This window comes from Spea bombifrons, chromosome 6, assembly GCF_027358695.1.
Source record: "Spea bombifrons isolate aSpeBom1 chromosome 6, aSpeBom1.2.pri, whole genome shotgun sequence".
In the NCBI taxonomy this organism is placed as follows: Eukaryota; Metazoa; Chordata; class Amphibia; order Anura; family Pelobatidae; genus Spea; species Spea bombifrons.
Window position 1 is genome coordinate 39308056 of NC_071092.1, and position 27663 is coordinate 39335718.

At 41.4% G+C, this 27663-nt stretch overlaps 1 protein-coding gene across 1 annotated transcript; it reads right to left on the minus strand.

Annotated features, from left to right (window-relative positions):
- Positions 1-403: 403 nt before the first annotated feature.
- Positions 404-13832, minus strand: ACOT11 (acyl-CoA thioesterase 11). Its single transcript, XM_053469138.1, has 17 exons — positions 13766-13832; positions 13069-13246; positions 12204-12364; positions 10235-10304; positions 9555-9615; positions 8974-9075; positions 8452-8587; positions 8026-8185; positions 6118-6237; positions 3626-3770; positions 3327-3382; positions 2971-3037; positions 2772-2855; positions 2214-2347; positions 1705-1836; positions 1066-1192; positions 404-661 (listed from the first exon to the last, which is right to left on the minus strand). The coding sequence occupies exons 3-17, from the start codon at positions 12343-12345 to the stop codon at positions 476-478; spliced, it is 1722 nt and encodes a 573-aa protein (XP_053325113.1). The 5' UTR covers positions 12346-12364; positions 13069-13246; positions 13766-13832; the 3' UTR covers positions 404-475.
- Positions 13833-27663: the final 13831 nt, after the last annotated feature.

Below are 27663 nucleotides of genomic sequence, written 5' to 3' on the forward strand. Positions count from 1 at the left end.
TAATTTAATAAAAATCTTCCATTGTAATATGAGTAGCACATTCCTACATCTCTCCTTCGGTATGTGAGTGGGTCACTGCAAACCCTCAGAGCCAGAATCAAGATCAGATACTCCAGTACTTAAAGAGGAGCTCTCGCTCTTCTGGGGAGTGGCTTTGTGCATGCATGGAGGCGAGTCTAGCCTACAGCAGGGGTGGGGTCAGCGCTGCATGGGGTAGTGCAAGCTGTACATAGGGACAGGTCTAGCCTCAGGGAACCTTAAGTGCACTGAGACAAACTTACAGAGTTCTCACATATAGGTAAAAATCGATGAACGCACCGCAGTAACGAGAGAAAAGTTCCTGCTGATTTCTAAACATTGACAAGTTTACATTATATTTGCCCTTAATACATAGTCTCCTGTATTTTGTCATCTGTAAATAAAGTGCTATTTGTTTGTAGCGTTTGCAGCCTGAAAACTAAATTTAGAAAAGCCTTCAAACATTATTGTGTTTAGCGTCACGGCCACCTGATGGTTTAACGCTTGCTGTAGAGACCTTGGTGTTTTCAACAAGGAATTGTTCGCACGCCTGGAAGGTGGTGTAGAAATCGGATGAGAGTCCAGCGATGTTGGTTGTTATATACGAGACGAATGCCGGGGTAAACTGGTTATAATAGGAAATCTGTGAAGGAATGAAATATATAAATGCCTCCTTTACCCACAATCTCAGACATGCATGCAAATGATACACCGCGTATGAATGAGAAGGAAATGCTGATTTCAGGACTGCTGAGCGAACAGTTATAGAATATTTGCAACAAAGGGCACAAGGTAGAGGGCAGAAGTAATGCTAACGGCACCACAATATCTCTATAATGTGATGTTTTAAAAACGTAAGAGCTTAAACCAGCTGAATGCAAATCTAATCTACAAACGGGCAATCTCACTTTAAATTCTGTTAAATTCTAGATATGTTTACTTTTTGAATCCAATTAAAACGGTTTTAACTTCGAAGGATTGTTTAACTACCTCCTATACTTGGCTTTAAAGCCACATAACCGACACAGGTCTAAAAGCCAGCCGTACCTTTGTCATGTTTCCTTCCTGCGGCCAGATACAGAATCCAGCACAGAGGGTTTCGCTGCGGGTGTACTCCTCCGACGCAGGGTGAGTTGGGAGAGAGACGGACCGGAAGGCTACAACGTAAGGGTCCCTACAAAACAAAGCATTGGGGGCTCGTATGAGGTCCTGCAACAGTCCGGTTCTATTGCACCCAAACATGTTAGATGTTTGCCCATCAAACAGTTGTGATATATACTGGTGTTTCTATAGGGGCAACCCTTTAAAGGCATCAAACTGGGCACCACAGCAAAAATAATAGGGCCATAAAAACTCACTGCGCAAAATGTCAGGAAAAATAGGCAGACTAGATGGGCTGAAAAGTTTTTATCTGACATCATAATTTATGTTTTTTTTGTAATAATAAAAAAAATATTTTCTATGATCGTGGATCATAAAAAAGGTAAATGGTACAGTTAGTGATGCCCCAGTACAATTAATTTACCTTTACCTGGGTTGAAGTGATTTTTAAATGAGAACTCTTCTAGAACATCGTTGGAACAATCACCGTGATTACCAACGGAATATTCTTGCCTATTCCTACACATTTAGCACTTTGATTCACATCCTTCCTTAACAAATAAAGCCCAGAACTTGTCTCCTCACCCGGTGTCACAAGGTTGCCTTCTAGATGCCAGGATGATAAAATCCTGAAATTTGCTTTCCGTGGAACGGATGGTACTGATCACATGATAAATTGCATCATCTTCATTCACCTGCTGCAAAAGCCGACATTCCCTGCAGAATACAGAAATTATAATCTCACAACAAGTGGAGAACAGTGTGAAACCACAAGGCTTTCCAGTGTCCGATTGGGAGACCTGCAACAGCAGGACTGTTGGCATCTATAGAGAGGAAAAAAATCTTATTCCAAATCATTAACCCTCTGTTATTAAGGGCTATCCTCATAATCATGTATCTGTTTGTGTACATCTACTCTGTGTAGAGATGCATGAGATCAGCAAATTAAGTAAATTAATGTAAAATGTACATTATATCATTGGACAAGACATTATGCACATAATTATCTGACCTGAATTGTGCTGTGCATTATAAACACCGACACATCTGCTACAATAGATCAGAATGTACCTTTACTCACGTGGGAGACTTACTTATAATAGGTGTCCCACTTGCTTCTGCGACTCAGGTCAGACAGCAGCGCAAAGGCTTGTCTGGCATCAATGGACACTTTCATTTCAACCCTAAAGGACAGAATACCGTCTTCCTCCAGCGTGTAGAGTCTGACCTGGATAGAAAACAAGACAAGCGATCTTCGTGATCAAGTAATGGATAACAATATACAGTAATAATAATAATATTATAATTTATATATATAATTCTGGTAAAAATTATGTATTTTTGGAAAACTGAATCGCCTTATAGTTCAAGCTTTCAAGGCTACTTAGGCTACTTCTTCAGGCACCTTTTTTTTCCCCTTGCATGTTGATCCTGTATAATGTATAGTTAAATCTCTCTGGGTCTATCCTGCCTTAAATAAGCTCAGGCTTAACTCAAAGAAATTCCCAAGAACTAGTGAGTGGCTTCCGTGAGTTGCCACCAGTTCAGTCCCTGGCTTTCTGCTCTGTAGTACTGATGGAGAAATAACATGCACTAGTGGGACATGAGAACCAAACATAGAGATATGGAGAGCATAATATTTCCTCAAGTACCTTGTTTATTTCTGAAGCCAAGACCCACTTGGTTTTGGATACCAGCATCTTCAGCGACGAAACATTATTGTAACTGAGATAAACCTAAAAAAGAATGAAAACTGAGTCACATCAAAAACACCAGCAATTTGTAAAGAAGTTCTATTTTTTGGAGAGTTGGTAACTTGTTTTTCTTTTCTTTTTTTGGTTTGGAACTTACCTGGTTACTTGGAACCCATGGGACAGACAGCGGAACCTCAGACTGTTTACAGGAAATGACATATTTGCTGTTGGTACAAGAAATCCAGCATTGGTACAGATGAGGAGAAGGCAATAACCCCGCAATCTCACTCCAGACCCCTAATTTGTCGATTTGCATATGGTCAAAAAATATACATATGATTTTTGTTTGGAAAGATAATATCCGTATATAACAGAAGAAACAATAAAACAGGACTTTACAGATATGCAGTATGGAGTATTCTTTAGTTACACATGTGTTATATGAAAGTTGTGTGCAATTAATGTTTAAAGTAATTTTAAGAAAAACGTACTTATTTGGAGAATTTTACTCACCGGTCTAGTCTGATCTTCCTACGAGCGTTGGCTTCATTGTAGCGTCTAACACCATCCTGTCAAAATATATCTAATTATCCAAAAAGCACTATAGAGACAATATGGGGAAGCAAACAGGTGAGTAGCCCCATAGGCTGCTGTGAGTTTAAGAATCTAACCCTCAATGCAGTTTAGACAGCAGCTCAGCAGCTCATAGATATGGAAATAGGGGAGCCTTATGTTTATATTTTTCTTTCATTAAGATCTGAACCTTTTGGGGGTTTAATTCAGTACATGATTCATTATGGAAGGCTACTTACCCCTGGTTCGGGTTTGATCTGCGGTAATACAGAAGGGTGGTTGTTCTCATCAAGAACCATGAATGTCATGAACGCACTATTTATATGCCTCCTGGGTACGTCCATCTTGTGACTAAATGCCTCCACGCACACCCCAACCTCCATACTGGAAAGGAAACCATAGATTAATCTCAACCTGATATAAACATATATTATAGTTACATATGATTGTAGAACTGTATATGAGCATCATAGAATCTTTAAAGAGCCAATTATATTGTCAGCTTAAAGGGATATACAAAAAAAAGCTGGCCCATTTGTCAAGAGTATCTGTCTGGAGTTATGGTTACTGGAAATAGTCATCCTGTGGGGACCCATAATAAATATAGTAAAGAACTGCGGAGGCCAGGGACACCCGTAACTATTAATTACAGAATACAATCAGAGTAGCATCACATCAAATAAACTCCCGGGATTCTTCATTACAAGCCATAAAGGACCATACCACTATGCAAGGGGGCATTGGGGATAATTATCATGGTCCATGGAGGATTCCATTATTTTTCCAGGGGAACACAATACATGCTATATAGTTTATATGTCCTTTTTTGTTTTTAAAATTAGCTGTGTTATTTGAAATGAAAAAAAGTCCTTATGTACAAAGATGTAGCTATGCTTTCCAGTTTAAATATATAAATCAATTATCGTTTCTATATAATATACAACAATTTGTTTGGTTTCCCACAAACATTTGTGCAGCATTTTAATTTATTGTAAATATATATATATATATATATATATATATATATATATATAATTTGTAATGTGTCTTAATGAAACCAGTTTGAGCTATCACAAAATAAGAAATAGGTGTACTTTAATTATTTTGCTATACGCAACACCTTTGAACAGTGTGTAGATAACCACCCGGGTATAAATGGTGTGTATTATCAAGTGACATTTTATACACCAATAGGAAACAAGATGGCAAGAGATTCCAGTTCCTATTGGCCTCATCTCTCTTTCATCCCAGTATGCCTTTTATACACCTCCCCTGCCACTTAATTTCAGCGTACACCAGATGTCACATATAGAGCCAATCATATAACTATGTATTAAATGTCTTAGCAACCACTTATATGTAGAACATAACACCATTTTAGAAGAAAATATAAGAATCAGGGAGAAAAAGTTGGTAAAAGTGTTTGCACAGACAAATTTATGAAAGGATAACGTGTTTTTCTGGCCTGGGCCACAGTCTCTGTGCCATCTTACCGAGAGAAGAAAAGACATCATTTTATTTTCTGTTCCAAACATTTTTAGTTTGAAATTATTTACATTATTTATTCTTTTGAGAAAACCCCAAATTTTGTTTTAAATCCTTCCAACTTAATTTGACCTCTTTAAGAATTGAATTTAACGAGTTCTTGAATTAATTGCATGTTGCAAGTATATACCAACGGTAAACTAAATCTTTCTAGGCATTTTTTTAAATCACTTCTAGTGTGTTTGTAGATAAAAATGCAGGCATTATTAAAAGGAAGCCGAAACGCCGGAAAAGTATGAATAATCCGGCCCCACTTATACCAGCACATTGTTACTATAGAATTATATTTCCATTAAAAGCTTCTAGCTCGCCCTGCATGAGTTTCTCCAAGTATCACCGCGATTATCTTTCAGATCTCCTTTGGAAAATCCAAAGTACATCATTCCGGATCGCGAAATAACAACATGGTTGGTTACTTTATTGTTCTCCCAGAGTATGTGCCCTATCAACTGGAGGAGCAATAAAAACAATTGTGTACTGGTTTTATCTTACACTTCTCCTTGGGCTTTGTACCAGCGTCTAAGTCAGGATATCAGTATGAGATAAGGCAAAGTCCATGGACACTTTCCCATCTCATTCTAATAATTCCGTGCAATCTGACTGATCTACTTTCCTGCAGCCTCCTCGAACACATAGCTGGATTTTTCACTCCTCTTCTACGCAGATATTCTTTTGTGTTATTAATCTGGAAATAGTTGTCTTCGGTTCCCGTAAGTGTTCAGCGGTGCGGAACAGCTTTACCTTTGCCACATAAAACAACTCCAGCAAATAACACTCACCTGCGCAAGGGAAATAATCTGTAATTTTAGATCTTTTCTTTACAATTAAAATACCAATAGATCAGATTGCCGAAAAAGGGCCAAGTCTTTCAGGTTGTAAATTTCCAAGAAAGGCCATCCTAGAGGTCAAAGTGAATTCAAAGAACCTAGCAGGGACCCGGCTCAGTTATATAAAGGTAAATGAAAGGGTGATAATCCTTGGCTTTTTACCAAAGAACAGCCAACAGAAAATGTAAAAACCCAGATAATTTTCTTACATTGTGATATTTTTGTTGGTCATTATAAACATGCAGTTCTAAAGAACTGAATCTTAACAGGCAGTCAAACCACAAAGTGCCATGGAATAAAAAGAATATGGCACCAGTAAATCAAAACAATACCATCCTCCTCCTTAACAAGTCACTTACCTGTCCTTGAAAGCGTTGTTCACGATTGCCTTAAGTATCAGACGATCTCCAACTTGAGAAGGTCCTCGGAAATGAAACATCTCAATGGCCTTCAGAGTTGGGTACGCATGGCAAAGACGACTGTGTGGGAATGAGTAAGACTTTTTATTAATGGGAGGGGGGCAAGGGACATGATCATACCGCAAACACACAACAATGAAATAACACATGGTTCCAAATTACCCTAAATGGGTGATAAAGTATATTTCCAACAGAGCATTTATTTTATATTAAGTGTAAGACTTCATAACATCATTTTTTTTACTACAATAAGTACTGGCTTCTATGGTTCTCATTTACTATTAAATGGAAAAACAGAACACGTTATAGACTTTTTTTTCAGTCTCTTAGGTTTTACTAGGAAGTCGTTTTTAAAATGCTGTTTGTCAGAGATGGGAATAACCATTATTTTGCTTATGAAAGAACTCCTGAAATTGCACAAATTAATTGTTAATGGAAATTATGAAATTATGAAAAAAAGCCACCTATGCAAAGATCCTAAAGACCTGCTCTGTTTGTCTGAGGATGGACTCGGAGATCTGCTATTCACTAAATAAAATTATTATTCAGAACAGTCATGAAAAGACTGAATATTTTCCTGCATAGCCAATAACTCGACGGCCTCATTCATTCATTTAACAAATTAGTGAAAACATCCAGGCTCTAGAAGCAGAGATCGGAAAATGGTGGCTGACCATAAACGGTTGTGTAGTTCATAAACACAGGTTTCATGAAACAATGATCCTTCCGGAACATTTACTTAACCTTATTCTGGGGATCGTTTGACTGATAAGCAAAGAGCATGCAGAGCACCAGATGGTGGTCAGAGTGCAAACTAGGAGAATCAATGTATTTCACTCAGGTCTTATAAAAGTGTTTAAAGGTCAGGCTAGACAGTTAATATATGTAATATATATGTTATGCTGTATCGGTATGTGGACTATAAGCCATCAGAGCCTATTATAGGGTCAGGCATGCTGTCCACAACGCTGCCCGAGCCAGGCCAGACCCCGGCCAGTTTAACCAATTGAGACGCAGGTCTTCATTCCGAGGACAGTGAAAAACTGCTGGAGGAGATGGAGGGTTTTAGCCACTTCTGGTTCCAGCTTGGCACCGGTTCCAGCTCATCCCCCTCCTACCGGTTCCAGCTCACCCCCCCTCCTGCTAGGCTGTGCCAATCACCCAGTTTATGGCACAGGCTCAAACAGCTGCCAGGCCCTGGAATCATGGCGATTGATTGATTGATGGTGATTGATTGATGGTGATTGATTGATGCCCACAAATGATGGTGCAGAAAGTTGCCTACCTATTCATACTGCATATTTGCTGTGACCAAGTATTTAGCATTGACAAATACTATACAGACACACATAGCCTTAAAATAAATAATAGTAAAAGTAAAATCTTAATGGATGGTGTGTAACAAATTATGTTCAGAATGGTAAAAAAACAATGTAAAGATTCTCTGTGGGAAAAACAAACGGCACCCAACCAACTCCCAGACATATGAGACGTCTATCACTCCGTCTAACGCGGTATTTATATAGTATTATTACAAAGGGGATTCTCACTGCATATGTTGTAATGACATTATACATTCCTGCCATAACACATATTAAAGCAAATCCATGGCAGGATTCTGCAGAACCCTACTAAAAGCATTTGCCCCTTTGTCCACCGCCCAGCTAAACGCAATGCAGGCTATGTCCTAATACCATGCGTACCAGACGTGACCTGGTGTAGATTCATTTATAAGAGAGGCCCTAAGGTGTACCACCATAATTAGTATAGGATTTTGAAGACAGTGACACACTATTGGAAACCTTGGAAACTTGGCAATAATAGCACATTCCATTGTATATACTATACCTGGCAGCTATTGTGGCAACATTTTCCATCCAAGCCATGATTTGCCCACCAAATGTATTCCCCTGGTGATTGGCATGAGGGGGCAAGACTAGTTCTACGCTCTCAACCCTGGTCTTTAGTGCCAGAACAATTCCATTTACCCCATCCTCTTGTTTTCTTTCTGAAACAAGATATTTCAGGTATAATAATTATTATAAAATATAATAATATACGTAATATTCACCTATGGACAATATGCATGTATAAATAAAGTTAGGGCTAAGGTTGTAGAGAAACATCACATAAAATGTAATACGCAAGCAATGTGTAAGTTTCTTAAGATAAGGGGAAAATGTATTTAAAACATTCTAATATTTTTTCTCAGCTAAACTAAACCTAAAGCAGCGAACACAGAGAGAAGCTGCTAAAGATCACAAGAAGACCTACCATCTTTGGAAGCACTTTTGGTTAAGAGTTCCTTTATATTGTCAGTATGGACCAGCCTCATCCGTCGTCTCTCAGCAGCGATGCTGTACTCCAGCTTCTCCTCTTCCGTCAGAGGTATAACGGGCTTCAGCTTTACCTGCACAGAGAACCTTTAATTAACAAAAATCACAAATATATTTATTATTGACCATTAAGGATGACCACGGCTGTCCTGAGCAAAATACAATGTATTATTCACTGACTGATGACCAGCTCTAGCTCTTGGAATAAAGAGCGCTCCAACTTGCTAGTTGCTACCCACATAAAATGCATCTTTACCTTTGCCACATCTTAAAATACAGATTTATTATTTCCTCCCCACCTGCGAACAATAAATTAGGAAGTCACAATGCCCACTACTATCCCCAAACGGTCACAATGAAGAAGGTCATGCTCCCACTTATCAAGGATCAGGTGGATTAATAAGCCACTGAACCACTATCTCCTTTCCCCCCATCAGACCTATCTGGACCAGCATCTCACCTTTTCGTTGCCCTGTGCCTGGGCTACAAACGTGGCATAAGCCTGACACACGTTCCATTCCTTTCCGTCGCACACATCTTCTGAGGTGACCTGGATTCCAACCTGGACAAAATAAACATAAAGGATAAATTGTTTCCGAGGGTAAGATAGGCTCACAAAAATCTGCTTTCAGACATAGATACCGGAATATTTCTAGGCACAAAAAGAACATTTGTGGTTCTGCTTGTTAGGTTTTCCTTATGGGAGACCAAAACATTAATTTTTCATAAAGAAAAGGTCTGAGAAGACTTCTCCGGACAGAAGATGGGTGTACCAGGGTCTCAACGTTTTCTGTCAAGTTTCCTTGGCCAACAACTGCATCTACATCCTCAACATTGTCCGTTTCTTTGTGTGGTGGGATATCGTACCCGTGACCCGACTCCCTAGGCCACAATACTCCACTATGTGAGTGATGTTAAAAACTGTCAAAAACTGTATTTTGCATTAAGGTGCCTAAACAGAAAGGCTCATGAAGGGGATATAAAGCCTTTATTGACGAACAGTAGAAAATAAAACACGATTGAATATCAAGTAATACAAACCTCCATACTGGAGTTGAAAGCTCGGTTTACTTTTGTCTTTAAATTAACGACTTGTCCCACGCTAAAATGGAAAACATTAGTTAACACTACACTAGTAAACAAAACATATACGATAAAACAACATATACATATAACAATATGATAACAATATGTATGTATAGATTACTGTGCAAAAGTTTTAGGCAGGCGTGGAAACAAATTCTGTAAAGTAAGAATGCAAAGTAAGTGAAGAGAAGAAAAATCCGAATCAAATCAATATTTGGCGTGACCACCCTTTGCCTTCAAAACAGCATCAATTCTTCTAGGTGTACTGGCCACGAAGACCACTTCTGACAAGACTCCCGAGGACAGTAGATGGGTGCACCAGGGTCCCGCTGTTTTATAATTCCATACACAGAATAAACCAATGGTATTTACATATTAAAATATGCATTAAATAAATGGTATTTACAGATAAAAAAAAACATATTAAATAAATGGTATTGACAGGGTAAAATAAAAAATACTTATTAAAGCCCCCCATTTTGTATATACATTGGGGCGGCCATCTTAACTTCCTTTTCTTAGCAAGGCCGAGTTAAAATAGCCCCTTACTTTTACACTAAATATCTCTAATACATTTACCACGATTTAAAAGCAATAAAACACATTTCGTTTTAATAAATAGTTTTTGTCATCACCTGATTGTGTGTTCAAAGTAGATATCATCCATCGACGCGGTGACACAGGGGCAGCCTGCGTGCCGTTCAGCTGGAAATCCAAAGGTGGGTCAGTTATTAGTCCCCCTTCATCAATCCACATAAAATGTACACACACAATAGTCTATAATCATTTTATATCATACGGGGGCAATACGACAAAAAAAAAAAAAAAGATTAATAGAATTAAAAGTCGGAAGGCTAGTTTTCACAAATAACTTGGTTTCATTTGTGGTCATTTATATTGGACATGGTTGGTATGTATGAAATTTAAATTAAAAATTAAAAAGGCATCAGCACTGCCACTTTTATATATTTTTGCTCTTGTGCCTTAATTGATGCCAAGTACAAGAAAACCTATTCTGCAGATTTCATTATAAGGGCTTAATGCCAGAATTCTTTCAGTCTCGATTGGTGAGGCCATGTTGTACTTAAATTGATACATTGTAGCAAGTTGTGCAATAATACACTTTCCAGTGGTTTACATCTGTATATAAATTTGCAGACCTACTTTTTTTAGTCCAGAAAATCTGACTTAACTGTATAAATGTAACACGCGCTAGTTTTCTACAAACCTCACTGCCTCGGTTAGGAGCAGACTGTTTCCATTAGGATTCTAGCGGTTGTGGTCTAGGTTCTACCACTGAAAATGTGTTTTTAAGATAATCAGGAAGCAAGCGTTTTTACACTAAATACAATTAAAAGTCCTGACTTTCTGCGCATGTGCATGGGGCCATATGCATTAAAGTCCATAGGACGACGGCTCGCAGAACCAAGTCCGTTATTCCTAATTCTGTTGAATGCTCAACCTTACTGATAAATAATTCCTTATGTCAAATTTTGTCTCATTCATGTTTTCTTTTTCTGGGAAAATGTCATTCTCATGTGACGCAAAAGCAGGCTCTGATAGGCTGTTGTCGAAAATGCTTCTTAAATTAGTGTGTTTTTTTATGTGAACCTTTGGAGGAAATAATACAATGACAGATCTATTAGTGTTTAGTTGCTTAGCATACGAGAACAATTAACGATAGTGGAACCGCAACCTTAACACATGGGGGGTGCTGGTATTAGAAAGAAAGTTTGCCTAATAAACACCATTGCATAGATTTATTGAATAAAAAATATAATTTTTGAGAACATTTGGGGATTTCTTCACAAATGACTATAAGTGAACATACGGAAGCTTTGACAAATTGTAGGACGTCATCGAGGCTCTTTGAGAGGTGGGGGATGGGTGTAATATACGGAGCTGGATGACTGGGCATTGAGCAGATAATATTGGTGAAAATGAATGAGTGAAGATGTTTGTGAATGATTTCAGCAGGTACACCGTGACCCCGGAGACTCGGTGAGTCAGGACTAGGAACAAAGCATTGTTCGCCTCCTCATGACTCATCAAACCAAGAAGGGTTTCAGTAAATCACAGACGCTTTGCTAGAACACGCAGATAAAGCGTCGCGTAGCATTAAAAATAAGGGCTTATCCACCAGATCGCCCCAAAAAGAGAGAGAGAGAATTATTTCGGACATTATACAGGAAACTCGTTGTGATATTTAAAGGGTCTCTCTGAATCTTCTTTCTTCCTTGTAAAATAAGTTGGGTTCAGATAATTCACTGTAAATGGACCAAATGGCCCTACTTGCCTATGGGCCCCGGCTGTTACCATGGGACATTGGCGTGTTATGGACAAACCGCGTCCAAAATATTACCTTCTGCTTTTAGTGCATATTCCAACTGTCACTACTTTGCCTAAAGCTCTTACATTACTTCGAAGAGACGTCGCCAATACATACTTCCCCGACGGCAGCAAAATATCAACTCCCATAAAACAAACCGTATCTTTGCGGCTGTGCAGAGATTCATGGGAGTTGTATTTCCCGCGGTTTCCATCCCAAGCGCGATCTTATGGATTTAGCGCGGGGTGGGGGGGGGGGGCGCATGGCGCTCTCACCAGACAGGCAGGCGGCGGTGTCTATCCATTTCAGCAGCTGGCCGGTGCTGAGCTGCCCGCGGTGATTGGCGTGAGACGGCATCACCATCTGACTCATGTGCACCTCGGTGGGATTGCGCACATCGTCTACGCAGTCTTCCATGACGAGAGACTTTCGGAACCTGCGGGAAAACTCATCATATTTACCATTTGTGTTAATATTCAACCTAATATATCTCTGAAATAAGCAACAAATCACATACAAGGAACATACGTTGACATAAAGGGGCACGTGGGGGTCCTATTCATGTCTCATATTGTCTCGTAAACAGCTTTGCCTACCTATAATTCTTATTTTACTTATTTTGCACAAAAGGGTTAACAGCAGGAAACCATGGATTGTAGGGTAAATAGTTAAGGAACGCTAAGAAACACGCACTAACATCTCAAGAATCCAGCTGCCATCACACTGCAACTCTCATCACTGCAACCCGATGCATTAAGAAAATCTGCGTTATTAGGCGAGGGAATGAGGCGTCCTGCGGAGGAGGGGAGGCGCAGGGGAAGCAGCTGCACCGGGTGGAAATGCGCCGCAACTTGAGATGGTAAAATTAGGAGTTACAGATAGAAAGTAGCACTATCGTGATATGAACGGGTTTAACCCCTTAATGACAAAGCCCGTACATGTACGGGCTCAAAAAACTTTGTTTTCGATTGGTTTAGGGACCGTATAGAAACATTTTAAAAGTTACAGATACAAACAAACAACTTCTACGGGCGACACACACGGAGCCGGTGATCCAATAAACAATCCACGTTACAGGGGTTAGAGGGTGGTGAGTGGTTATAAGGGGGTTAGAGGGCGATGACCGCATGCCGGGGGTACCTCTCCTAGGACACGAGTCAGTGTCCGTCCACCTGCTGCGTGCCCTCGGCTCGGGTGTTCGTGTCTCGCCGTCCTCCCACTTACTTCCTCAATCCAGCAGAGCAGGCGTGTTTGAGTCTGTAACCGGAGCGAGGATCTCACTTCTTTCTGCTCGGTCTACTTAATGGGATTCGCCGTTCTACAAAACCAACGCGAGGCATCAGGACAGAATCACACTGCGCCGAGATAACAAATAACAGCGGGAAGCACTAAATCAGGACGGGCTCGGACCGTGCCGGCTTCATACCTAATGTATAGGTTTACATACACCGTGACGATATCTGATCATCAGGACTGGCTGAGACACTCAGGAGATTATTGTTTTCCCAAATAAGTCATTTATGTGTTTTACTTTATTGGGAGGGTGGTAGATGAGTGGAACAGCCTCCCAGAGGTGGTAGATGCTAATACAGTGAGGGAATTTAAACATGCATGTGTTAGGCGTAAAGTTATCCGGAATCTAAGACAAGACCAAGGAATTCATTAATGTCTGACCCTTTAAATCAAGGAAAAAAAATTCATTTTAATTATAACTACTACTAATAACCCGACACGGCGACGATGAGGTCAGGTGTTAGGGGTATTTGGTATTTGGACGTAAACAGCCAAGGATCGGGACAGAGGGTTAGTACTTTCGGTGTCAGATCTGTTACCGGACCTTCGGGAAATCACGGAAACGCAGAGCAGGAGGATAAAGTTTCCTTAAAGGAGCGGAGAGTTCCCCGGGCGCCCCCACCTGTCACCGAGGCACAGTGTGACCGAGTCCGCCCTCGCCGTGTATTTACCGCTTTAAGGGAGTGAGGCAGTGTGGGTAAAACACGCTGGCTGCTTCGTTAATGAGTTCGATGTGGGGCCCCCGCCGATCACTCGCTGATGGGGAGAGGTTTAAAGGGAGCGGCTTGGAAATGACAGTTATTTGCATTGTGGTGTGTAATTGGTTAATTACTATGCCTGCTGTATTAAAGGATCTAGGGTCATGGGGTGATCTGGTCCACCCTCTGGTGCTCAGTGGGTTAATGAACTTGCCTGTTGTATGGGGGTCATGGGGTGATGTGGTCCTCCCTGTGGCACTCAGTGGGTTAATGCCTGCTGCAGTATTGCATGGTATGTAGGGATGCCTCCCTGTCTAGGAACAAAATATCTAAGCATGTGTTATACGTATGGCTGCGCTGGTGAAGTAGAGAGGGGGTCGCAATATGTAATTTTTCTGGGACACGCATACTTTCACATGTTGTTGACCTGTACATGTAACGTGTTGACCTGTACATGTAACGTGCGGCCCTGCACTAGGTGAGATGTATAAACTTACAGAAGGGAATCGGTTACGCATCACACATGTCCTAGGGGGCTTCTTTACATGTATGATCGCAGGGTGGCCACATCAGCCACTTTTTCCAGGACACACATGTTTCACGTGTTGCGGATTTGGTGCATGTAGGATGTGGTGTATGTAAATGAGTCACTGATTCCCTTTCCGTGGGTTTATACACGCAACACGCAGCATTTTACATGTACTGGGGACAAAAAGGGAACCTAGGGGTCTATTCTCAGCTTCTTTACCAATATCACCAGCCATCACAGGTTACATGTAAATGGTGCTTATTAAAAATGCATCAGACAGGGGGCCCCTGCAATATGCATTTACTGTAACTATCCACTGATCAGCCCACATTACACATATAAGTGACAGAACACCCATGACTGCATGAAACGTATACTTAACATCAGGTGTAGACGACATACAAGTAGCAGACTTTTTCTGTATGCTTTGTACATACTGGGGCTTATTCACTAACGTGTGAGTTAGCTGCGGAGGTGCATATTTAACTCACAGACTTTGCTATACAGGCATATTTCTTCTGAAAAAGAGCTGGCCCTGAATAATGTATAGTTCAGTTTCACTATGCATTATACAGGGCCAGCCCTTTTGAAAGGAGGAGGTCACTTGAGTTTATTCTTCATTATTCATATCCAAATGTCTGAACTCTTCTGCCTCTATTCTGAATACGCTGCATTGTGTGTGCTGTCATTACAACTTTAACCAGCAGGTGGCAGTGTGCTCCTTTCCCTCATATACCCGCATAAAGCTCATTTGTTCCTTGTGTGAAGCCTGGATGGACGCTCCTCACAAAAGATCTGAAAGGCTCTGCATTTATTAGCCTAAATTTAAGTGGACATAGACGGCGCACATTGCCGCCACCAGCTGTATTCACCACGCTTACCGCTAACAAAGCAGATTTCAGTGTTTGGCAGAGAGAAGTGGCTCTGTATCCATTCAGCGCCTCTTTCCATTGGTCTGAAGTTAGCGATTACGGATTTAACTCATTGTGTCTGTGAACGGTAGCCTAGACTAGTAACGCCGCTACTTATACTAACAGGTTTACTTACCACGTTACAGTTTACAATACAACGGAACAGGAGGTACAATAAGTGGGGATCTATAAGTACAGTATTCTACAGACGTGTTGATCGGGGTACAATAGATATGATTACATTAGGAAATGATGTTCCTGCCCCGTAGAGCTTGCAGTCTAATTAAGTATCCAGGACATGTGGAATATTGGGACTCTTGCCATTGCTTTGCGTCCGCTACGAGAAGCGGTAATTCAATTAAGAATAACAATGACTGACAAGTCAACATCATCTACGGACATCGTCTATGGAATCCCTAAAGGGAAATCCAGATTGATGTCATTGTGAAGAATCGGGGGCAGCGAATCACATTGCAAAGGAACGGGTTGATAATCGGTTTGCGGTGGTGCAGAATTACCCCGTAATGTACAAAATCAGGGCAGTTTGGGGTGAATTTCCTCGCTGTGTCTGCCTTTGTTAACTCGACTATCTAAACCAGGTCACCTTTGATTTAGAGCCAAAGGCTTTTTTTGGTTTTTGAGTACAGGCCCCACGACTCCAGAGAGAGAGAGACATGTCCGGTTTCTTTGTTATTCGACGTAAACGGTGTAAAGTCTTTCTCGCCGTGGAACAAAGGCTTTGTATATTAGTACAGGGCACAGAGTATATCTCGCTAGAGTACGGGGTTTTCGGATTATCACGCCTTAGCGCGTCAACCCTAGAGGCTGACGTTTTTAAAATGCCATAACGGAGAAGGACCTGATGCCTCTGGCCATCGGAGGGTTAATATGTATGTCCGGTATATAACCACAGAGCAGCATAGAAGCTCTTTAGGGCAGGAACTGTTAGCACAGCCACACGTGGAGCTCACGCAGGGGGGTATACAACAAGTCATATAATGTTACAGGCAGCAGCAGGAGGGGGGGGTCGTTCTGTCCTCCTGGGATTCTACTTTCAATCTCCTTCCTGATAATGGGGGAGTTCAGCGTCACACAGATCCCGCCGCCAATCAGCAAAAACCTCCAGCAGTTTCAAGCCCCCCATCGTAGACTCCAGCTCTAGAGGCTGGGGGCAAGTGTATGACAAAGTAACAGCTGGTGTCACCGAGTGACACTGCGAGCTGCTCAGTACTCCTATAGATCCTGCCCTGTGTGACATATGCATCTGCCACCAGGGCCATGTGGAGTCTTCTAACTAAACCTTTGTCCTCACGTCTTATTGTGTCGCACGTTATACAAATAGCGTAAAACACACATTTATTTGTGACCGGTTGCCTACAGGGCTAGGAGAGGCCTGGAAGGCCCCTTATTGACCCGGGCGGCTATTGGTTTCCTGGCCAGATATTACTCCATAGCGTACAATGCAATAAACGCCCGGAACAGCCTATGGACCCGAAATAAAAACAGCTTCTGCAGAACGTCTTGGAACGCAGACCTCCGATAAACAAGTTGAGAGTCCGGCTAAGAGCGGCGTGTCGCCGGCAACCACTAAGTCTCTGCTTACTGGAACCACTGAGTCATAGTTTGTTACTGCGGCTTGTCTGATTATGGTATCTTACAAAAGGTGGTTCTGTTGCACACGATGACGGCAGCGCGGATCCTAAAGGTCAGAGCAGAGGCGGAATAACTATTGGCACAGGTTTTTCAGAGCACCAAAGCCCAGAGACATGAAGAGGCCATGTTACATTACATTGATTTATATAGCGCCAGCAGATTCAGTAGCGCTGTTACAATCAGTAGAATAATCTAAAGTCACACACTGTAACAAACTGAGGGCCCTGCTCCTGTGAGCTTACAATCTAGTCGGTGATTGAGGGGAAGTGAAACAGTAGGAGAGGACGACTAGGACGAGTTGACAGGGTCTTGGATGATCTGTAGAGTTTGTTGGCTGAGAGTGTTAGGAAGAAAGATTGTAAAAGTTCTCGAAAAAAGTGGGCTTTCAGGGAGCTTTTGAAAGCCCTGTGCGAGGAAGGTCTGATGGGACAGGGAAGGGAGTTCCAGGGGAGCGGTACAGCGCGGGTTAAATCCTGAACCCTGGGGTGGGTGATGGCGGTAGAAGAAAGACGTGGAAGGCCATGTAAAGGCTGTCGGCTCTGGAGAGTCAATGCATTTCCAGCTAGAACTCAGATGAAAGGGGCTTCTACTGCGTTACGCGCCGGGGCTGCAGGCGAAGTCGTTCTGCCGCTGGGTGGGTGGTATATCCAGTATGAAAACAGAACGCTTATTAATGTAATAAGAAAAAAAGATGATAAGCTGCAGTATCAGCCGATAATACAGTCTGATGCAGTCGATACATAATAAGAACGTGTGCGCAAAGTGCTTTGGTGCGAAGTTTGTTATCATAGCAACCAATAGAATGGTCCAGTCAGCAAGGACATTTCATTGGTTACTATGGTGTTAAAACCACTTTTCAATTGGTCACCTTTATACTTTAACTCCCTTTACGTTCTTTAAATCTTCTTTAAAGAAAGAAAAAATCTGCAAAAATGAATTATATCCCGATATAGCGCTCAAAGTGTTAAAACAACAAGGCCTCCTCGTGATTACCCAATCAGCTTTTGGCTAACTGCTCCGCAGCCCTGATATCTGGAGATCTCCCGGCCAAGATGCGGAGAATCCGGTCGCTCAATCCTGGTGTCACCACCTGGCTACACAAATGGGTGGCCGAAAGAGTTAAGCATACTTCCCAACAGTCCCTGCTTTCAGGCTGCCAGGACTGAGCTGTCCTAACTGGCCCAGGGAGCTGTAAGATGTAATGGAGGTCTGTGCCACCAATGATATAAATGTGGCTAAAGGCTGGATATGGGAAACCAAATGCTATTTTTCTCATGCTCGGTGTGCCAGATGGGGCCCCAGAGCCACAAATTCAGGTACCAGCCGCCCTCAATCCCAAAACATACCTCAGTATTTAACTGCCCGTTACAAGGCAGTGGATTATTATGATAATCTACCTCTTTAATCTTGCGCGTTATTATTGATAGGACCTCCAGGTTTGTAATTAACTATTTGCTAAGTAACTAAACACTAATCCTTATCTGTAAACTGCACTAATAGACTCAATTACACATACACTTCCCTATCACTAAATCCCTATTATGAATCTAATCAATACTGCGCCCTTCCCAATACTCCGCAGGACTGCAAGAGAATTGCAACGGGAATTGGGGAACCCGATCCGCATGCTTTGGGGTAGGAAGGTTGCAATATCTCTAGAGCTGATCATTCTCCTTTACCGACATAAAACATGGAGCCGTCCATTATGGTTTGCACTGGCTTGTGTATTCAGATGGTCCAAAGCCACATATAGCCACATATCTAGGATGCACGGTGGTCAATCTTTCAGTACTACTAGAGCGGAATGAGTTCATGAACATACATCCGAGTCTTCTGCTTCCTACAAACAGGAACATGGTCCTACCGGTCAGAGAGACAAAGGTCCTATAGTGCTAAATGCTCACTGTTACCATACAGCCTCCTTCCATTGGGAGCATTTCAGAGATGGACAAATGTGACAGATGGGTCCTTCCCATAGTGAAGCTGATTTATTTTTTCTTTCTTTTCTCCCCCCTACTTTCCTCCAGGGATTACAGCTCTCTCTCCAAATCTTAAAGGGAGAGTTTCAGTATGAATGATTTATACGTTTTTAGTGTGGTTTTGCATTGTTGATAATTCTGAACAATTCAAGTTTTTGATGGCTTTTTGGTTTACTGCCCTTTTGACCCGATAAATCTTTCTTCGGTATCTTTGTTCTGAAGAAAAATTGGATATTAGTAGTATAACGAGCATTGTGGTGGAAATCCATTACAAAACACTTTGATTTTACATTTCTCTGTCCTAAAGTCATCTGTAGAAACAGTAAGGGGCGTTGGAAAGCAGACAATAAATACTTCTCTATGTGTAATAAATGTGTAGTTTACTTGTTTAAATGACAAAAACACTTTATCATGTTAATGATTTCCTTTGTAAGCTTCTGAAAAGTTGGGGCCAGCTGGGCCTTGTGAGATTCTACAATTAATGGTATATTGAGAAAAAAAACCTTGGTGACCTTCTAAAATTGTACATTGATGCCCTTAAAGAAACAAAAGGTTTGTGAAGAACCTCAGCATGGACATCAACAGCCAAGGTGAGCTTGAATGGTTGGATGTGTGGTGGTGGTGGTGGTGAAGTAATGGTACCTTGAAGATATCCTTGGCCATTAGGCCATCTCAGATCGGTGAAGTAATGGTACCTTGAAGATATCCTTGGCCATTCGGCCATCTCAGATCGGTGAAGTAATGGTACCTTGAAGATATCCTTGGCCATTAGGCCATCTCAGATCTTCATAAACCTCATTTTGCACCTGGCGCTTCCTGAATTCTAAAGGTAGACATCACCATGCGTCTAGCCATCATTAAGGAACATTGTCAATACACCCCCACTATGACAGATCATGTTTGGTGGGCAATAAATACTCTACTAAATGATGCAGTCCTTTCAGCTTCTGTTTATTTTCCTTGGAACTAATTACTAAGATTCCAAAGGGAAGGTCAGCACTTTCAGGTCTTTCAATTTAACATGATTGTTATTGGCATCTGAGAAATCCCCGGCACCTTCTTTTACACAATCAGGAAGCCAGTTACCTTTTTTTTTTTAAGGTCACGCAATAAGCATGACTTATTTAGGCAACAATATTCTGGTCAATTCCAGTTGCTGCTTCGTTCAAGCGGAGAGGCATAACCGGCAATGTGTATTTTGAGTTCAGCATTTGAAGGTTTGTCCACGGCTTTGTTGGAGTAACTTGTTCATTGCGTGGAGGGGGGTGCAGGGCTGCTTCTTCTCAGTGATCCTTGGATCAGATGCACTTTAATGCTTATGATTGCTAAGGGTTCCCTTTAAATGTACATGGCCCCCCCTTCTTCCATTGTCTGCATATTCCCCAATATACATTCGTCTCTTTCCCCACCCCACAGATATTTTCTGTTTAGCTGAACACATTTTCCCACACATGATATAATTAACACCAGTAGCGTCACGAGGGTGTCTAATAAGACCCACCACGTGCAAATACACGGAAAATGCATTTTAAAGTATTCACAAAGTACTTTCATACGCATTCTGCTTTGATGAGGCGGTCGGGGACATTAAACTGTCCCCTTAAGTAGAGATTGCCACAACATAAAAAATACACTCAGAAAGTGTAACGCGTGTCCACGAGTGTAATAAAAACTTTGATGCTTCCTAATTGTCCCTCTTTAGAACCGAAACTGTCCCCCTGTCCTCCGTGGATGGTGGCCTTTCCTAGAAGCTCAGAATGTTGGCTGCGTATGAATGTATCACAGTGTTGCACAACCCTAAATGTCACAATAGTGTTTATAGGAACAACAGTAAATGTGTTTATACATAGTGTGCATAAATTGTCCTTTCTTCTAATATGTCTTGGTAGAGATCTACACCCGAGCCACACATTCGAAAAAACATCCCTAAAACAAAAGTGTCCTGCTTTGGCCTTTTGAAATGTTACGATGTATGTTGCCAACCGCCTAAGGTTTTACGGGTCTGCGAGTGTGATGATTATATGTAAATATTTATTTTTGTATTTACAAAAAATGATTGTAGGACGGCTGGAGGCGCCATTAAATATACAAGCTTCAGCAGAATGATGTACGACGCTACATGTTAATGACAGATTTTCTAAATTTCATGTTTTTATTAATTTGAAGACGTCGTAGAAATACCTTTATTGGTCCCTTTACCCGCTATGTGTGGACAGTTTGCTATACGTTGTCCAGCCGTTGGTATATCTTCAGATCTAATGCAGGCACCTGGCCACAAAAACGTATGTTAATAGATACCTTAAGCTGTAACGCAGCAAAAAGCCCCAGGATGGGTGTCACATTTTGATATTTTAGTTGAAAAAATTGTTTGGTTACACCTTTCAGCAAACATCGGGTAAAAAGTTGGCTGAAGCCACTTTTTGATCCTATGCCAAGGAGAGACATACTGTTGAGAGTGGAGATATGGTGCGGAGTTGTACTGCTGTCTCAAAGAGACTGCGGAGCTGAGCGCTATCCTACTATAGGTTCTTCACATGTCACCTTTACGCTACTAGTGGACCCGGGGGGCATTATGAAAATATCTTCTTTCTTCCCCTTGTTTTTAATGTGATGCATATTAACGTCCCAACGCGAGAACCATTTATTTGATAAATAAGAAAAACACCTGGCATTTTGTTTTTGGCTGGACAGCACACACAAAAATAATGGCAATAATAGAAACTAACAGGAGAGATAAACCAGATTTAACTGGAGAACAAGGCAGGGAATGTAGGATGCAGGCACAGGTGTGTCCACGCATTCAGGTAAGAGGCTTGTGAGTAAACACGCAGCTCATCTTTCCAGTAAATCTGCTTTTTGTTTTCAGCGACTCCAATGGAATGATCAGAGAATTGGAGAAGAGAGATTAAACACATACTGGATGCAGCAGTGCTTAGAATGGACATTCTCTGCAACTACTAGATAGGAATATAGAATTTGACAAATAAGGTCTCGGCGTGCTGATCTCAAGGGGCTGGTTACAGGGGAGATCCCTGATCCCTAACCCGCTCATAGACTGGCGCAGGAGAGGGCATGGGGTGCTTCTTTGGGTCAGGCCCAGGGCCGCGTCAAAGTTAAATACCCCACTGGCTGTAAAAACGTCCATTATGAAGAATAACATTATGCATACCCCATGCATGTTTACATACAATAATAATAATACAACATAGGTTTCACTGCATAATAACATATGATTCAGCAGGCAGGGGACACACCAGGGTTCATTTAGCAGGTATCGGGCACAATTCCTTCCTGAGCTGGGCAGAGCGAAGACATGCAGAGTCTCGGGAGTAAGGAAAGGCAGGGCGCTGTGGAAGCATGGTAACAAATGTCCTGATAAAATAAATCAGATGTGGTTATATGTTGTTTTTCTTTCATACATACAAGCATGCTGGCAGCCCTATGTGTGAATCAGGCAATGAACGATTTGGAGCATCCATTGGTTGCTATAGCAACTGCACTTTTATAGGGAACTACTAGGGTCCACTGTGGCCTCGACTGCATCTGAAAGTGGCATTCTAGCCATCGTTTTCTCACAATTAAAAATGCATGGAAGAATTCTAAAGAAAGGGATTCTGCCAAAAAATATCTTCATTGGTGGTGCTGTATGGGACACTGGGCTGTCTCTTTAAGCTACTTGATAGATTTTGAATATATATATATATGCATGCCTTGAAGTCTGTACTTCATACTAAGTATCTGAGTAATCTTTAAATTACTGAGATATTTAGCCTAACAGCAGTGGCGGATAACAGTTGTATCATACCACCCAACTGTCCTCTTGTAGTAAAGACAGTCTTTCTTTGGGTCTGAACCCCCTTTGTCCAATTTACCTTGATTTACTCCTTTTCTTAGAGCCCAGAATATTTGTCGGGCATGAGTCTATCACAAGAAAGCACATAGAAACAGCAGGAACGGTGTTGATAAATTACATTTTGTAAATAAAGTGCATTATTCTTCTACTAAATGCCTTACTCATTAGACATTCAAGAACAAGCCTGAGAATTAGCAGGCAGCTGGCAGGGGAAGGTCTGCATTACCCAAACTGACCAGGTTTTTAAAATTAATAAAGTGCAGGACATCTACTTTGTATCTAATACAAGAAATTGAGACGTCTTCTGCTCTCTGGATATAAAAGTAACCTTTTATCTTTTACATTCAATATCAACAATTTGTAATTTAAGGATGTTACTAAATCTTGCTAAAGTGATCTGTTTTCTGTGTATAGATATGGCATTTAAAGGGGCAGAAGTCTTAATCTGGGGGCTAATCTTGGGTGCTGCCCTAGGCCTGACGCAAGGTAGTGCACCCCAACTACCCCCTCCGCACGAGGCAACCTGAATGCATTAAAAGGGGCTCCATTGCCTTTAAGACACACATAGCTGTAAGTTGGCTAGTTGGGGATCCCTGTAACCGGCCCATTGTGCAGCGGGACATGGGGGCTTTAATTGCCCAAGAGGGGTATGCCACCCCCCCTAAACCTGCGTCCCTAGGCCTAATTGGCCTATGCGTGGATAAATCCCTGAATTCCTGCTAAGAGAAATGGTCAGGGGAGAAAAGTGGAGAGAAAGCTATTTGGGTCCCAAAGAAGGGCTGATCCTCCAAAAAATAGGCACTTGATAAACAAAATAATATTTGCCTTTTTATATTTTTTATATTTATAAAATCATCACTTTTTTTTTGTATTCTCATTTATCTATAAATATCTGATTTGAGTCCCATGTGTATTTAGGTGTCCAGTGTCTCAGAAAAGGCCTACAATCAATATTTTCAGCTTTGGTCCTACCAGATCATTAATCTTATTTTGGCCTGTAAGCACTAAGGAAACAGCCGCTGTAACCCTTTGAATGTCTCTCCTCACCGTACTGACACTAAGAGTGTTAGATTACAGTAAGTGCTTCTTTCATTCATAACATTAATAACATGGGTTTATGAATGAAGCTGTGTAAATATACATTATTCTCAGGAGCACCCAAAATCTTCAAGTGGAAAATGTCACTAATGACATCTGCTGCTAATAAATATTATACTTATTAATAACCAAGCATGTGCAAGGTGTTTGTTATGATATCACTGGCTTGTTTATGAGCAGAACGTGACACAGATGGTTTATTAGCCCTATAATATACCTGCACGTGTGATGCAACATGTGCAGAATGACATATTCAGAGACGGGGCATTAAGATCAAGAATACGATGAATAGAGAGGCAGGGAAAGTGTCCGTACAAGGACACCAGTGTCCACGGCAAGGGTTGTGAAGGTACATAGAACATCATTAGATTGTCCACCACAGACCCCAGTAAATGTCCACCATGAGCAACGTTGGTGCCGACCCCTGGCCACTCTACCAAAACAGGGAGAAGACCCCATGTATGAATCATTGCCACCAGCAGTCAGATCTAAAAGTTCTACCTAATGCTAAAAAATGAAGTGACAATCGTACACTAGATTTTTTTACATGCAGTCCCTGGTTAAAAACATCGAGTCTTGAATGTTACTTTTTGCAGGTCCAAAATGTCCCATTTGGAATTATTAAGATCTGCTGACTGATCCTTCGAGCAAAATTGCATAGTCTTGCGTTATGGGTGGCGCATGTAATGGGGTGTTAGACGAGGACATGTGGGATTATGACTTTACGTAATGGAATGCATGTATATGAAATACAAGGTCAGCAAATCTGTCTTCTCAGGAAGAAAATTATGGTAGGAACAGAAACTGATCTTATTACAGCAAATCCGCCACCAGAACAGCTTGTTTGGTCAAAAAAGGTATTTTTCTGTTAAAGAGAAAATAATGGTGAAATACAGTCTATGTGATGTATATATACATCTCTGCAAGTGTTTAGAAGGTTGGTTATTATCAGTTTTAACCCTGCATTACTTACTAGTATGATCATTAGGAGGTAAATATAAGCCTTCAAAAGCAGTTTTGTAAATGTTTTCAGGCAGGTCCGTATTAGTCGTTTTATGTGTTGTAGATGTGTTATCTAATCTATTAGACAGATATCCGGCCTCCTTATTATTGTGCCCTGCGGTAAACTATAAAATGGCTCAGTCTCAATCACCCAGTCTGACTAATAGAAGTCTACGGTGGAATGGATTTCATTGTACAAGCAGGACTGCATTAGCTTTGCCATGAAGAATCCGCTCAGCGTGGTGTTTGAACAAGAAAAACATCCAAAAAATGACAAGCCTGACAATGGCAGCTCCCACGTCTACAGGTTAAAGAAAGTTTATCGGAGCAAAATGAAGTAAAACCAAGTTTTTGGCAAAGCTAGCCTATATTACTGTATACAACGCTTTCTTTTATGCAGATTGAGGGGAATATCTTTCCATGGGACTTCCCGTTTAATTCGTGATAATGGGGGCATTAATAAGAACGTGAAAAAGTCTCTCTACTTAATGGGATCTCCCTCTTGGGATTTCTGATCTCCACAGAAGATAGCACTGCGCGGAGCACCGGGATATGACATCATATCCCAGCGCTTCGTAGCGAGGACAATGGCGGTGGAGGTGGTGGCCGATGATCCTGCCCTGAGACGGGGTGGCCAGTGGTCCTGTCTTGGGACGGGCCTAGAGAAGTGCACAAAGTAAATATTCCACTGGCCATATTTAGAACTATTTATGTAACCAAGAGTTGACACATGGGTTTGTAGGAGTGGTGAGGCTTCAACTCACTAACATTAACGTTTGGATTATGAAAGTTCAACCTCGATGAACATTTGCTTCTAGAAAGGAGGTGATGGCTCCACATGTCTCAATAGGCGAGGTGGCCCTTCCTAATTTAACTACACATTATGCAGGACCAGCAGAAGCCATTCCAGTAGAACCACACTGGGCTCAGTTGACCCATAATGAAATCACGGAGTTAAAGCGGAACTCTCCTGCAAACTCTCGCTTTATTTAGTAAACCTTAGTATTGACTTATAGGGGTGTAGAACATTCACGTCCACCTAACATGGGAATGGAGAACAGAGATAGTTGGGTCCCAAAGAAGCATGATACAGGAGGAATGATACAGACACCATGGACATGATCACTATACCTTTTCTAAATGTGCCATTGATTCAAATGACAACATGGCCACTTGCCTTAAAGGCACAGCGCATATTTTGTGATCATTATACTGTCAGAGAAAAGTCTAATTTGTTACTTTGTTACTGTCCGAGATGAAGGTGAGACAGCAAAACAGTGATATTGTTAATAGTGCTGTGAATAACAAAGAAGTGCTGTGTTTTGACCCAGAGCTGACCTTACATTTTCATTGTAAGGTATTTGTCCACTTAAATAAATTAGCAAATCTTCTCATGCTTGAATGATGTCACCCAATCTGGTTTGTTTAATATAATCTTATCAGTTGTTGAATCTGCATTTAACTGTGTAGGGTCACATCCCACCTAGGGTAAGGGGACATGTTACTTTTCCTGAAGCATGTCCAACATCAAAGGTGAGGAGGGGAAAGGACCCTCATAAACACAGAAAACTCCCAGGACTAACCACCATAAAGGACCATTTGTCTTCACAGAATGCCCATTCTAGCCAAACATCCCACTTTTCTGAATTAGTGAACCATAAAGTCCAGTCTAGACTATCAACTCACATATTCCCACATAGTAATGTAGCACAAATCCTAATGTGATAACAGTTCTTTTTTCTCAACGTTCTTTGCACTGTTGTTTGAAATAAGTTAGCAAAATAAAAACCTTCAAGGAAAGAGCTCCATTTTTTACTTGGGTGAATCCCACAGATTCACATGTTCTGCATTCACTGGGCTGTATATAACATGGAGCGATAGGGGCACCTGCCTAGGACCCCGGCTCACCTTAGGGCCCATTGTAACTGTCCCTTTAGCCTTCTCTACGGCAACCATAGCCCGATAGAGGTCTGTGCGTCTGCCTCTCGTGATGCTTTCTTCCTCAACTCCTGTGCGGACCCAGACCAGAGAAGAAGTATTAGTGGAGAGGTTTTTAGGTGATTAATCCTAATGTCCCATGCAGTTGCACCGGAGTTTGCTATTATCCATCATATGAATATAATGTGGACCTAATCTATAAGTAAGAAACAAATGGCAGGCTAGTAGAACTTGTGTTGTAATGGGAATTTACTCCAAACATCGTCTCCCCTCTGGCAATGCTGTACACCAGTAACAGCTCACCGGAAAGCAACTCCTGGGTGGAAACAATGTGACAAGAAGAAACAAGAACATTAGCGGGAGATCCTTATGTAGCATAGCTTTGGGAAGATTTGTGTGCAAAGTTTCAGGTAATAAGGTCCGACTATGGTGCCCAAAGGTACACTTCCCTGCTTAAAGAATACATGAAATACAGAAGGATAGGGAATAGTGCCATACTTCCCAAGTACCCCTCCTCGGAACCCAAATCCTTCATTCTATCACCGATGTCCCCTTTTTGTAGGAACTCTGGCTGCGTATGAGTGTATCGCACTGTTCTACATCCCTAAAAGTGTGTTTAACAAGTCACAAATTAACATAAAAAGTTGCAGTAAAGCCCTGAATCTAGTCACACCTCAAACCGCATTCCCTAAAACAAAACTGTACAAAAAAATACAGAAAGGCAAGCATGCCCTAAAAGCCATATAAATTCAGATCCCGAGTGCTGCTGAAATGGTCAACA